The sequence below is a fragment of the Budorcas taxicolor genome, chromosome 6 (genome assembly GCF_023091745.1).
Source record: "Budorcas taxicolor isolate Tak-1 chromosome 6, Takin1.1, whole genome shotgun sequence".
Taxonomy (NCBI): domain Eukaryota; kingdom Metazoa; phylum Chordata; class Mammalia; order Artiodactyla; family Bovidae; genus Budorcas; species Budorcas taxicolor.
In genome coordinates this window covers 11,451,116-11,464,991 of record NC_068915.1, presented here as the reverse complement: position 1 = coordinate 11,464,991, position 13,876 = coordinate 11,451,116, and the positions used below count along the sequence as shown (strand labels likewise).

The following is a 13,876-nucleotide window of genomic DNA, read 5'->3' as shown; positions in this document are numbered from 1 at the left end:
TTCTCAAATTAAAACTGTTTTTAAAAGCATGGTTCTTGATGGTGCTAGAGTGTTCCATAGTAAAATATGCTATACTTTTTCAAATTGATTTTTAATTGAAAGATACTTGCTTTACAAAATTGTGATGGTTTCTGCCATAAATCAACATGAATCAGCCGTAGGCATGCCTATGTCTCCTCCTTCTTGAACCTCCTTCCTACCTCCCACCCCGTACCATCCCTCTATAAATGCACTGTACTCTGATCAGTCCTTTACTGCTGGCTTCCTAGTGGTTCCTGGCTGTTAGCTGTCAGAAGTGAATACAGAAATTATCTTTGTAGATTCGTGTTGGCAATTCTGATTTTGGATCGTTTCGTAAATGTAAAATAATGTGCCAGTTGTTTTTCAGAACATTTGTGCCCATTTACATTTTTATATGGTGCTAGTATTACAGAACTGGAAAAGGTCAGTTTTCATTCCAATCCCAAAGAAAGGCAGTGCCAAAGAATGCTCAAAATACTGCACAATTGCACTCATCTCACACGCTAGTAAAGTAATGCTCAACATTCCCCAAGCCAGTCTTCAACAGTACGTGAACCCTGAACTTCCAGATGTTCAAGCTGGTTTTGGAAAGGGGAGCGGAACCAGAGATCAAATTGCTTATATCTGTTGGATCATCGAAAAAGCAAGAGAGCGCCAGAAAAATATCTCACTTTAGTTCAGTCGCTCAGTCGTGTTTGACTCTTTGTGACCCCATGAATCACAGCACGCCAGGCCTCCTTGTCCATCACCAGCTCCCAGAGTTCACTCACACTCATGTTCATCAAGTCGGTGATGCCATCTAGCCATCTCATCCTCTGTTGTCCCCTTCTCCTCCTGCCCCCAATCCCTCCCAGCATCAGGGTCTTTTCCAATGAGTCAACTCTTCGCTTGAGGTGGCCAAAGTACTGGAGTTTGAGCTTCAGCATCAGTCCTTCCAATGAACACCCAAGACTGATCTGCTTTAGGATGGACTGGTTGGACTCTCCTTGAGAGTCTCCAAGGGACTCTCAAGAGTTCTCCAACACCACAGTTCAAAAGCATCAATTCTTTGGCACTCAGCTTTCTTCACAGTCCAACTCTCACATCCATATATGACCACTGGAAAAACCATAGGCTTGACCAGACAGACCTTTGTTGGCAAAGTAATATCTCTACTTTTTAATATGCTGTCTAGGTTGGTCATAACTTTCCTTCAAAGGAGTAAGTGTCTTTTAATTTCATGGCTGCAGTCACCATCTGCAGTGATTTTGGAGCCCCTGCAAAATAAAGTCTGACACTGTTTCCACTGTTTCCACATCTATTTGCCATGAAGTGATGGGACCAGATGCCATGATCTTCATTTTCTGAATGTTGAGCTTTAAGCCAACCTTTTCACTCTCCTCTTCCACTTTCATCAAGAGGCTTTTTAGTTCCTCTTCACTTTCTGCCATAAGGGTGGTGTCATCTGCATATCTGAGGTTATTGATATTTTACTTCTGCTTTATTGACTATGCCAAAGCCTCTAACTGTGTGGATCACAATAAACTGTGGAAAATTCTTAGAGATGGGAATACCAGATCACCTGACCTGCCTCTTGGGAAATCTGTATGCAGGTCAGGAAGCAATAGTTAGAACTGGACATGGAACAACAGACTGGTTCCAAATAGGAAAAGGAGTACGTCAAGGCTGTATATTGTCACCCTACTTATTTAACTTATATGCAGAGTATATCATGAGAAACCCTGGGCTGGAAGAAGCAGAAGCTGGAATCAAGATTGCCAGGAGAATTATCAGTAACCTCAGATATGCAGTGACACCACCCTTATGGCAGAAAGTGAAGAGGAGCTAAAGAGCCTCTTGATGAAAGTGAAAGAGGAGAGTGAAAAAGTTGGCTTAAAGCTCAACATTCAGAAAATGAAGATCATGGCATCTGGTCCCATCACTTCATGACAAATAGATGGGGAAACACTGGAAACAGTGTCAGACTTTACTTTTTTGGACTCCAAAATCACTGCAGATGGTGATTGCAGCCATGAAATTAAAAGACTTTTGCTCCTTGGAAGGAAAGTTATGACCAATCTAGACAGCATATTAAAAAGCAGAGACGTTACTTTACCAACAGAGGTCTGTCTCATCAAGGCAATGGTTTTTCCTGTGGTCATGTATGGATGTGAGAGTTGGACTGTGAAGAAAGCTGAGTGCCAAAGAAGTGATGCTTTTGAACTGTGGTGTTGGAGAAGACTCTTGAGAGTCCCTTGGACTGCAAGGAGATCCAACCAGTCTTTCCTAAAGGAAATCATTCCTGAATATTCATTGGAAGGACTGATGCTGAAGCTGAAACTCCAATACTTTGGCCACCTCATGTGAAGAAGTGACTCATTTGAAAAGACCCTGATCCTGGGAAAGATTGAAGACAGGAGGAGAAGGGGAGAACAGAGGGTGAGATGGTTGGATGGCATCACTGACTCAATGGGCATGAATTTGAGTAAACTCTGGAAGTTGGTGATGGACAAAGAGGCCTGGCATGGTACAGTCCACGGGGTTGCAAAGAGTTGGACACAACTGAGCATCTGAACTGTACTGAGTAGTAAAGAATCTGCCTGACAGTGCAGGAGACATGGGTTCAATCCCTGGGTTGAGAAGATCCCCTGAAGGAAATGGCAAGCCACTCTAGTATCCTTTTCTGGGAAATTCCGTGGACAGAGGAGCCTGGCATGCTACAGGTCATAAGGTCACAAAGAGGTGGACATGACTGAAGCGACCGAACATGAAGCACATTTTTGCCAACTGCATTCAACTACTTTGTACCTTTGCAGGGACTGAGCCTTATCATTAAAAATTACATGCTTGCTAATTTCATGGAAGAAAAAGTCTTTATTTTTTCAGTCACTCAGCAAGTTTTGAGCTCCTTAAGACTGACTGGGGGGTTGCGTCCAGACTGCACGTGGCGGGGTGGCATGTCTAGTGCTGATGCTGCCTCTGGGGTCCACGGGTGAGGAGCCCTCTGCCGCCACCACACGCCAACATTAGGAGGGCTTCACCCTTAGTCATCAGTTCTAACTCCTCTTTAGGCAGATGATCCAGTTTTCCTGGAGAAGTGGTCTTCATCTTTACTTTGTGGGGTAAATGCAACAGCCCCTGCTTTTCCCTGGGAGAACGTCCCCTTCATCTCTTGCTCCTGGAATGTCCTCTTAAGCTCTCAGCCATCTGGAAGCAATTTTCCTCTCTCCTGCAGCTTCCTCTCTGTGTTTTGGGCTGCGACTTCTTTCATTCTTTTGTATCCCTCAATAAGCATTTGTCAGATTACTGACACGGTGTCCAAACTCCATTCCATTGTTGACTCTTGTCTTGCCCACACCTCCCTTCTTCATGTCGGTTCTCAGATTTGGGGTATTTGTTCCCTTTAATAGACTTTACTGTAATTCCAAAGGAGCTTTAGGAAGAAAGGACTAGAGACCCCTGTGTTCAGATAGCCATCCTGGACTGGAAACTTCTGCTCCAGATGTTCTAAACATTCCAAAAATAGTTAATGATTATGTAATAAAATCTAATAATAGTGATTTTTTCCTTTGCTTTATACTCAAAATTATCTTTTTCCTTCCAGAGATCATTTAAAGCTCAACACTCTTAATGACTTTATTAGAAAAAAAATTTTTTTTGACAATCATCAGTCTGATTTACTTTGGGGAAAGTCTAAGGCAAAAATTTTAGTGATTTTCTTTCTCCAATATAGAGCCATTTTATAAGACTTGACATTGAGTGAGTTCTTTTCCTCATTTACTTGTGGTACTTCCTTCATCTCATGTTATATTCAAGAAATTCTTACAGGCTACCATTGATTTGAATTAAGATTCTTGGACAAGTTCCATAGTGTTTTGTTTTGTTTTTTAATTTTAATTGAAGTATAGTTGATACACAACGTTGTATTAATTTCTGCTGTACAGAAAGAGATTCAGTTTTATATATATATATATATATATATATATATGTATATATATATATATATACATACACACATTCTTTTTCATATTCTTCTCCTTTGTGGTTTATCTCAGGATATTAGATATAATTTCCTGTGCTATACAGTAGGACCTTCTTTATCATTCAGTATATAATAGCTTGCATCTGCTAACCCCAGCCTCCCACTCCATCCCTCTCCCACTGCCCCTCCCCTTGGCAACCACAGATCTGTTCTCTATGTCTGTGAGTCTGTTTCTGCTTTGTAGGTAGGTTCCTTGGCATCACAGTTTAAATGCTACATATGAATGATACCGTATGGTATTTGTCTTTCTGATATACTTCACTTAGTATGATGATGTCTAGTTATATCCATGTTGCTGCACATGGCATTATTTTGTGTTTCTCTTATGGCTGAGTACTATTCCATTTCCATTAGGTATATATGTGCTACATATATATACATAGATGCATATATAGATGATAGATAGGTATAGATAGTTTTTTTGTTTTTTTTTACAGCTCGGTTACAGCTCAGAATTTTATGTGGTCAACACAAGATGGTATACCCCTGAGGCATGAAGGTGGGCCGACCCTCAAGGAGAGGCCCAGATAGTGTTTTAATTACAAAATTTTTCCCTTTCTGTCCCAAGTCATTACTGTATCATTTTCAAAAGTAAAATCTCCTTTCTAGCCTGCTGTAACATGGATATAGTTTGGTCAAATTCCAGACAAAACAAAGCCATCCACTGGAATTTTAAGATGAATTTATTCAGTCTATTTATTATATGGAAAGGATTAACTTTTTTAGAATATTATATTCCCTTAAAATAATATGGTATTGCTGCACACTTAGTATTCTTTTCATGTATATCTTCAGAGAAAGACTTGCCTTACTTAGAATAGCCAACATATATGTTTTTTAGTTAATTTTAAAGGTATTTTATGTGCTTTATTGTTACTGTGAATGAGATCTTTTTTATCATATTATTTAAAAATAAGTCATATTTATGAAGAGAAGAGTAATGGACTGCAAGGAGATCCAACCAGTCCATCCTAAAGGAGATCAGTCCTGGGTGTTCATTGGAAGGACTGATGTTGAAGCTGAAACTCCAATACTTTGGTCACCTGATGCGAAGAGGTGACTCATTGGAAAAGACCCTGATGCTGGGAGGGACTGGGGGTAGGAGGAGAAGGGAACGACAGAGGATGAGATGGTTGGGTGGCATCACCCACTCAATGGACATGAGTTTGGGTAAACTCCGGGGAGTTGGTGATGGACAGGGAGGCCTGGCGTGCTGTGGTTCATGGGGTCGCAAAGAGTCGGACACGACTGAGCGACTGAACTGAACTGAACTGAATGTGACCAATGTAGAAAAAGTTAAAGTGAAATCTCTTATAATTTGTACTATCCAGGAAGAAACACTGCCTTTTGATGCTTATCACTTCTGTGTATAATATTTATACGTATGTATCTTATGTAAAGTGATACTTGACATGGTGGGCTTCCCCGATGTCTCAGCAGTAAAGAATTTGCCTGTGATGCAAGAGACTGGAGTTTGACCCCTGCGTCAGGAAGATCCCCTGGAGGAGGAAATGGCACCCCACTCCAGCATTCTTGCCTAGAAAATCCCATGGACAGAGGAGCCTGGTGGGCTGCAGTCCATGGGGTTGCAGAGTAGGACACGGCTGAGCAACTGAGCATGAGCACATTACATGATAACGCTTAGTAACCTCATTTTTAATCAATAGTAAATCTTGAAGGTCCTTTCATGCCTAAATATTCTTTTACAGGATTATTTTAGGGGCTATTGTATGGATGAATCACAGTTTACTTTAACCAGTTTTCAATTGTTGGGGGTTTAACGTGTCTCCAAATGTCTGCACTTAGTAGCAGTCTTCTCCTGCCTTAAACAGTGGCTTCATGAAAATGCTTATAGAGGTTAAATGTCTATTATGTATGTTGCAGGTTGTTTTTCTAGGGCATAATTTTCCATTTAATTATGTTTACATCACATTTGATGCATCTGCATCCCTTTTTAAAAATTGGTTTATTTTTTTTTTTCATTTTTTCAGGCTACTTTAAATTGTTCCCTAAAATAATAAACTTTCATTTTTAGAACAGTTTTCGGTTCGCAGCAGGAAGTACATAGAGTCCCCATATCCTCCCCCGACACTGGTGCACACCTTCCTCCAGTATCAACATCTTGCACCACAGTGGTCCGTTGTTAATGATCAATGAACCTATGCTGACACATCAGCATCTCTTCAAGTCTATACTTTACAGCAGTGGTCCCCAACCTTTTTGGCACCAGGGACTGGTTTCATGGAAGACATTTTTTTCAAGGACTGAAGGTGGGGAGAAATGGTTCAGGTGGTTGTGTGAGCGATGGGGAGTGGCAGATGAGGCTTCACCTGCTCACCGGGCCGTCACTCACCTCCTGGTGTGGCCCAGTTCCTAACAGGCCATGGACTGGCACCAGTCCTCGGCCCTGGGGTTGGAGAGCCCTGCTTTATGGGGTTCATTCTTGGTGTTTGGATAGTCTCTGGATTTGGGTAAATGTATAATGACATACACTAATGTAGAGTCTTACAGAATAATTTCACTGCCCTAAAGATCCTCTGTGCTCCACCTGTTCATCCTTCCCTCCCTTGCAACCATCGGCAATGACGAATGTCTTTACTGTCTCCATAGATTTGCCTTTTACAGAAGGTTATATAATTGGAATCATACCATATGTAGCCTTTTCAGATAGGTTTCTTTCATTTAGTAAATATACATTTTAATTTCCTCCTTCTCTTTTCATGGCTTGATAGCTCATTTCTTTTTAGTGCTGAATAATATTCCACCATAGCGATGCACCACAGTTTTTTTATTTATTCAGCTGACTTTAGCTGCTGTGCTTGGTTCCTCCCAAGTTTTGGCAATTATAAATAAAGCTGTTATAAACATCCATGTGCAGATTTTTGTGCAGACATCTGTTTTCATCTTTTTTCTGTACATGCCAAGGAGCACAACTGCTAGGTCACATGGTGAGAGTATGTTTACGGCAACCATCGATTTGTCTTCCAAAGTGTCTGTACTATTTTGCCTCTCCCGCAGCAATGTGTGAAAGTTCCTGTTGCCCCATACCCTCTTCAGCATTTGGTGTTGTCAGTGTTCTGGATACTGACCACTTTAACAGATGCGTAGTGGTATTGTTATTTTTTTTATTGCAATGTGGTTGCTTTATTTTTTTTTCTAATTTTATTTATTTATTTATTTATTTATTTTTGGCAGTGCTGGGTGTTCGTTGCTGCATGGACTCTTCCCTAGCTGTGGTGTGCGGGCTTCTTATTGGGGTCACCTCTCTTGTTGGGGAGCACAGGTTGTTAGGGCTTCAGTCGTTGTAGCTCCTGGGCTCCGGAGCACGGGCTCAATAGTTGTGACGCGTGGCCTCAGTTGTTCTGATCTCCGACCAGGGTTGACCCCACGTCTTGTGCACTGGCAGGCAGATTCTTTACCACTGAGTCACCAAGGAAGTCGTCATTATTATTTTAATCTGCATTGCCCTCATGACATTTGATGTGGAATATCTTCTCATCGGTTTACTCTATATCTGTATTTTCTTTGGTGAGATGTCTGTTAAGATCTTTAGCCGCTTTCAAATCAGGTCGTTTATTTTTTTATTGTTGAGATTTGAGTTCCTTCCTTACATATCTTGGTAGCAATCCTTTTATATATATATATATATTTTGCAAATGTTTCTTCCAATCTGGTGTGTATCTTTTCATTCTCTTGACATTGTCTTTCTCAGAGAAGATTTTAATATTAATGAAGTCCAAATTTTCAGTTGACACGATGTGATATTTCTGGATTAGCAAGGGTCATACCATTTATTGGCAGTTGTGTTAGTCATTCTGTTATCCATAACGGTGATATTTATGAGATGAAAGTGCTGTTGTAATCCTTCATAATTAACTTCGTATTTTTTTTTTTTTACTTTATTTTACTTTACAATACTGTATTGGTTTTGCCATACTTAACTTCGTATTTTAATAGTGAGTAACACACTTGTGCAAATGATGCTTCTTTGCTGGTAATCAGTTCTTTTTCATGAAGACATATGATGACCTAGTAGACATTATTTTTAGAAGACATTTTATCATGTGAATATTGGCATTTCTGAATAGTTTTATAATTTACATGTACAGAGTCTATGTACCTTTTCTAACCTCCTTTTGTTATACGACAGCCACTGGTGGCTGAGATGGTCAAATATCTGCCTGCAATGCAGGAGACCTAGGTTCAGTTTCTGGGTCAGAAAGATCCTCTGGGGAAGGGAATGGCTACCCACTCGAGTACTGTTGCCTGGAAAATCCCATGGACAGATGAGCCTGTTGGGCTACCATCCATGAGGTTGCAGAGTCAGATACGACTAAGGTACCAACACACATACACACGCAGTACAGTGCTAGTTTAGGTATTCCTCAGTCACACTGATCATGCTGGGATTGCTCACTGCTGCTGCTGCTAAGTCGCTTCAGTCGTGTCCGACTCTGTGTGACCCCATAGATGGCAGCCCACCAGGCTCCCCCATCCCTGGGATTCTCCAGGCAAGAACACTGGAGTGGGTTGCCATTTCCTTCTCTAATGCATGAAAGTGAAAAGTGAAAGTGAAGTCGCTCAGCCATGTCCGACTCCTCGCGACTCCATGGACTGCAGCCTACCAGGCTCCTTGTCCATGGGATTTTCCAGGCAAGAGTACTGGAGTGGGGTGCCATCGCCTTCTCCGGGAATTGCTCACTAGAGGCTCCCATATTGGATGGTAAGGAGATAGACCATTTTCATCATCACAGGTAGTTCTGTTGGACAGTGTGATTCTAGAACATAAGCAGTTAAACAGTGATTAAACAGTCATTTTGTGTGATTTCTTTTTACTTTGCAGTAATTACTAAAATACTACAAGAAAAAATTAAGAAATGCAGTGAAAGCATTTGTTTCCCTACTGTTATCTTTTGTTTCTTAGTGATTTATGTTAAAGTAACAGTTACAGCTACAGCTGAAGGAGTTGAGTATGCTCACCATCTGCTCAGCTAAATGCGAAATACAATTGGCAGAACAGTTGCCTAACATTGGTCCATCATGATGTTGGTCTTCTTGAACATGCCAGTAGTAACAGGCACTATTAGTCACAGCAGTGGACAGTTCAGCTGAAATAACTTTTCTGCATAGATCTCATTCTCAGAATTAATAACTTGTCTATTTAAAATTCCTATTTTTTTCCCCTCTTTTGGCAAGGGCAGAAGGCTGAGCTTCACTGGTGGCTCAGTTGGTAAAAAATCTGCCTGCATTGCAGGAGAACCGGGTTTGATCCCTGGGTTGGGAAAATAAGCTAGAGAAGGAAATGGCAACCCACTCCAGTATTCTTTCCTGGGAAAGCCCATGGACAGAGGAGCCTGACGGCCTACAGTCCATGGGTCACAAGAGTTGGCCGTGACTTAGCAACTAAACCCCGCCACTATTGGCAGAAGACTATACCAGAGAGACACATTTGGAGAGACAACACAGGAGAATAAAGGCCTGCAAAGTTTGCTCCAAGATTGGCTATTTAATTTTCTTCTTTCATTGACATTGTAATTATAGAATAAACTTCATTGTTATGGAAACAGTGTTTGTTCCAAATTATTTTTTTAAAGGCCTCACATTAATTCAGGCAACATTTAACATAGGCATTCATATGTTTATAACACATATTACTTCAGTTTACTGTTATAGTAATGATAACTTAATGATAGTATCATTTGGGATTGGTTTGAAAAGCATCTGGAAATATAGTTTAATCTTGGTATTGGAAGAATCTATCATTTGCCTGCTATTGACTTTTTCTTTTTTTTAGGTTTCTTGCAGTGTTTGAATGTTGAGAAGGTATAGTTGTTTAAACTGCATTTAGATGGCAGGAATTTGTATAAGTAGGATGGTTAACATATGATGGGTAAACACAGATATTGATTTGGTGATTGCATGTGAATCTATTTTGAGTTGTTCCTTGAAGTAGAAAAGTCCAGTTCTCATGGGTAATTATTGTTTAGGTCTTTCCCTATTTGGAGGCTAATTTAGAATCTAAATATAAATTATATTGGGTAGGTAGGGCAAGTTTCCATATTCAGTGGCCCACATAGGTATTTCTAAAAAAAATGGTAGAAGGTGATTCTAACTATTGTATACACTTTAGTAAAGCAGAAGAGTAGAAGAAACGAGAGCCGTCCTGTGCACTTGACCTTTGCACCTGAGTTCCAAGTACAACACGGGAAGTATAGTCAAGGACACAGGCACTCATCAGCCATCTCTTTCTCAAGTATTTACTGAGATCCAGTTAGCCCTCTTGAACTTTTGTATTAAAGGTTTCTCTTTTAGATAATGCCCTGAAATGAGTCAGCCAATTGATATAAATTACATAAACAGAGTTGGCCAGGATACTTAAGGGTATTTAGATAAAGGAGAAAGTCACATTAAAGGTCATTTTTTTCTCCTGTGGAAAAGCTTATTTTCCATAGAATTACTACTTGAAAGAATGATTTTCTGATACACAATCATTCTTGGGTATGCTTTAGTCATAATTGGGGAGTGTTACTGCTGTGGTAAAATGATTTTAAAAGAGACATACATGCTGATATACCCCAAAATAAGAAGTCTTGGCTCTTCTTCCTGGGGTTAACATTGATGTTCAATTAAAAGATAAACAAAGGTTTCATAGATGGCTTATAGCTCTTATTCAATGAAGAGAGTTTTTCTTTCAAATTCAATTTTACAGGTTTCATTTCAAATTGAAAAAAAAAAAAAAATGAGTTCTCTACTGTTGTTCCAAAGCTGATACATTTTAAATCTATGTCACTTTATGGCAGTCTTACTGTCAGTTCTCTGTTTTAAGAGACACCTTTCAGAAGTGAAGAGACAGAACATATACTGGGATAATTTTTTAAAGCCATCCTTAGGCAAAGTACTGGATCATCAGATCCTGTGCGAAAGCGTCTTTGTGATGGTTTGAATAGTGCGGATTGCCGTCTGTTTTAAGCAGTTTTCTGGTTGTCATTTCAGCTATGAAGTCTTACACTCCGTATTTCATGCTCCTGTGGAGTGCTGTTGGGATAGCCAAGGCTGCCAAAATCATCATCGTGCCGCCAATTATGTTCGAAAGCCATATGTACATTTTCAAGACGCTAGCCTCGGCCTTGCACGAGAGAGGCCACCATACAGTGTTCCTCCTCTCTGAAGGCAGAGACATCGCGCCATCTAATCACTATAGCCTCCAGCGCTACCCAGGGATCTTCAACAGTACCACCTCGGATGCTTTCCTGCAGTCCAAAATGCGGAATATTTTCTCTGGGAGATTGACAGCAATCGAACTGTTAGACATACTGGATCACTATACCAAGAACTGTGACATGATGGTTGGCAACCACGCCCTGATTCAGGGTCTGAAAAGGGAGAAGTTTGACCTGCTGCTGGTGGACCCTAATGACATGTGTGGATTTGTGATAGCTCATCTCTTGGGGGTTAAATATGCTGTATTTTCAACCGGCCTTTGGTATCCCGCTGAAGTGGGCGCTCCTGCACCCTTGGCTTACGTCCCAGAGTTTAACTCACTCCTCACAGACCACATGAACCTCCTGCAGAGGATGAAGAACACCGGCGTTTACCTCATTTCCAGAATAGGGATCAGCTTTCTGGTTCTTCCCAAATATGAAAGGATCATGCAGAAGTACAACCTGCTGCCGGAGAAGTCCATGTATGACTTGGTCCACGGGTCCAGCTTGTGGATGCTGTGTACAGACGTAGCCCTGGAGTTCCCGAGACCCACCCTGCCTAATGTTGTTTATGTAGGAGGAATCCTAACCAAACCGGCCAGCCCACTGCCAGAAGTAAGGTTTGGTGAACTCCTTGGTAATCTTTTCTTAATGTAAATGTCAGTTTGCCAGTTTGGATTTTTAGAAGAGAGGGGATTGGGTATTGTTGGATAATAGATGCTATTATTCTAAAAAGTGGTTAAGACATAGAACCTGCCAAGGCCCTTTTATTTGTGGGTGCCCCACTCCTCTGGAATGCATTCCTGCTTTGAATGAGCATTTCCGTAACACCAAGAGGCCACTGTGCCATATGGTCAGTAGACTGTCTGAGAAGCAGATTTTTGATTAAGTTATAACTCTGAGAGGAATGGAGTTAGATAGTTCATTTTAGTGAGTGCAAGTGATTTCACTTTTAAGTAAACACAGAGTTCCTTCTGATCTCCCCCAGAAAGCACAAACACAAGTCTCTATGGCTGGGTTAGGTCCTGTGAACTCAAATAAGCAGAACAATGTTAGCAGTGGTTCTTCTTTTAGCAGTCATGACCGCTAAAAAGTTTATGTCCAGCAATGAAAATGAGGTACTAACTTCCATCAGACTAGGATGCTGATTTTAAGTTAGTAAAACTATTTAAAGAAATCATGTCTCACTGTGATTTCATGAAAAAGATGGAATTAATTACATTTTAACAAAACCCGTTTCCTCTCTGAGTCAAACCTGATTTCTTCTTTCTGGCTGAGCTGTCAGCAAATACACTTGTGTTCTATTATTCATCCTAGTTTGGCTTTTCTTTTTCAATTAGGTATCTCAAAACCTGTAGGAGCCATGTTGCATATCTGTTGTGGTGGTGGAATTTCCAGCCTCAGGTTGACTCTGGATTGAAACTCAACCTCTGATGGCATTTATCAGACGTGTAGGGCCTGTTCTATGTTTTTCTCTACTGCAGCCGTTTACTCTTAAAATTCTTAAAGCAGCCACTCACAACAACAGTCAACGTGTTCACTTCCAACTCTGGTCATGACATTTAAAGAAATCTGCCAGAGTCTTGATGAAGAGTCAGGCTAGATTTTCTCCGATAGGTGTCACATAAGCACAATCTCTGGCAGAATTTTCTCTTGGGGAAATAAGGTGATTGGGATATATAGCCTGTAGATTTCTCTCACACCTGCATTAGAAGCACATTTAATAAATAACACTTTGACATATTTCATGTGACATGAAGAGACAGAACTTGCCAGATCTTTGACCTGTAAACCCTAGATTGCCACTGTTGAAGATGGTGAGAGAGAGCAGTTGTTCTTCCTGACGCCAGCTGTAAAGGATAAAGGTTAATCTCAGGCTGTCTCAGCCATTATCAAGCCCACTTGGAAAATTTCATTAGTCTCTTTCAGAGTCACTGTGTGAGGTATTACCACCTTCCTAAAAGTATCTAAAATCAAACTTCAGAAATAGCTTCTAAAAGTCCCGGAATCAAGTTTATCTCTACCTGAACTGAGCCATTCCTAACGTCGGGCATGTCAGCCCTGCTCCCTTCAAGTCTTCATCTTTTCCCAACCAGAGCACTGCCATTTTGCCTGTTCCTTTGAAATTTTGTTTGAATACTCTCTCCCCTCTTTATGCGGAAGAAGGAATTAGTGACGTTCATTTTTCCTGTATTGTAGCAGCTTGAACGGTAAGTACAGAACACTGTTGTATGCTTAGTAAAATAGCATGTGTCCTTATGGCTTCATTACAGTAGGCCCTCCTTATCTGTAGCTCAGTTATCCTCGATCAACCATAATATGAAAATATTAATGGGAAAATTCCATAAATCAACAATGTGTAAGTTTTAAATTGTACATTGTTTTGAGTAGTGAAGTATGATATCTTATATGGTCCATCTCGGCCCTGCTCCATGCTGCTCTGAATCCCCATCCGTCCACGTCGTCTGCTTCTGACCTCCAGCCAACGACATCATCACGGCTCTGCGATCCAGCGTCGCCTGGAGCAGATGATCCTCCCGCTGTAGCCTAACTCTGTATCATAACGCCCAGGTCATTGACCTTACTCCATCTGACCATGTCTCATCTCGTGTCATCACACGAAGGGAGAGTA

General features: G+C 40.8%; 1 protein-coding gene across 1 annotated transcript in view; it reads left to right on the top strand.

Moving 5' to 3' along the window:
• The first annotated feature begins 11,037 nt into the window (after positions 1 to 11,037).
• UGT8 (UDP glycosyltransferase 8) overlaps positions 11,038 to 13,876 on the top strand; it is a 66,499-nt gene continuing 63,660 nt past the window's right edge. The window contains exon 1 of the mRNA XM_052642192.1: positions 11,038 to 11,859. Within this exon, the coding sequence (XP_052498152.1) occupies positions 11,038 to 11,859 (822 nt within the window). The remainder of the gene's footprint in view (positions 11,860 to 13,876) is intronic.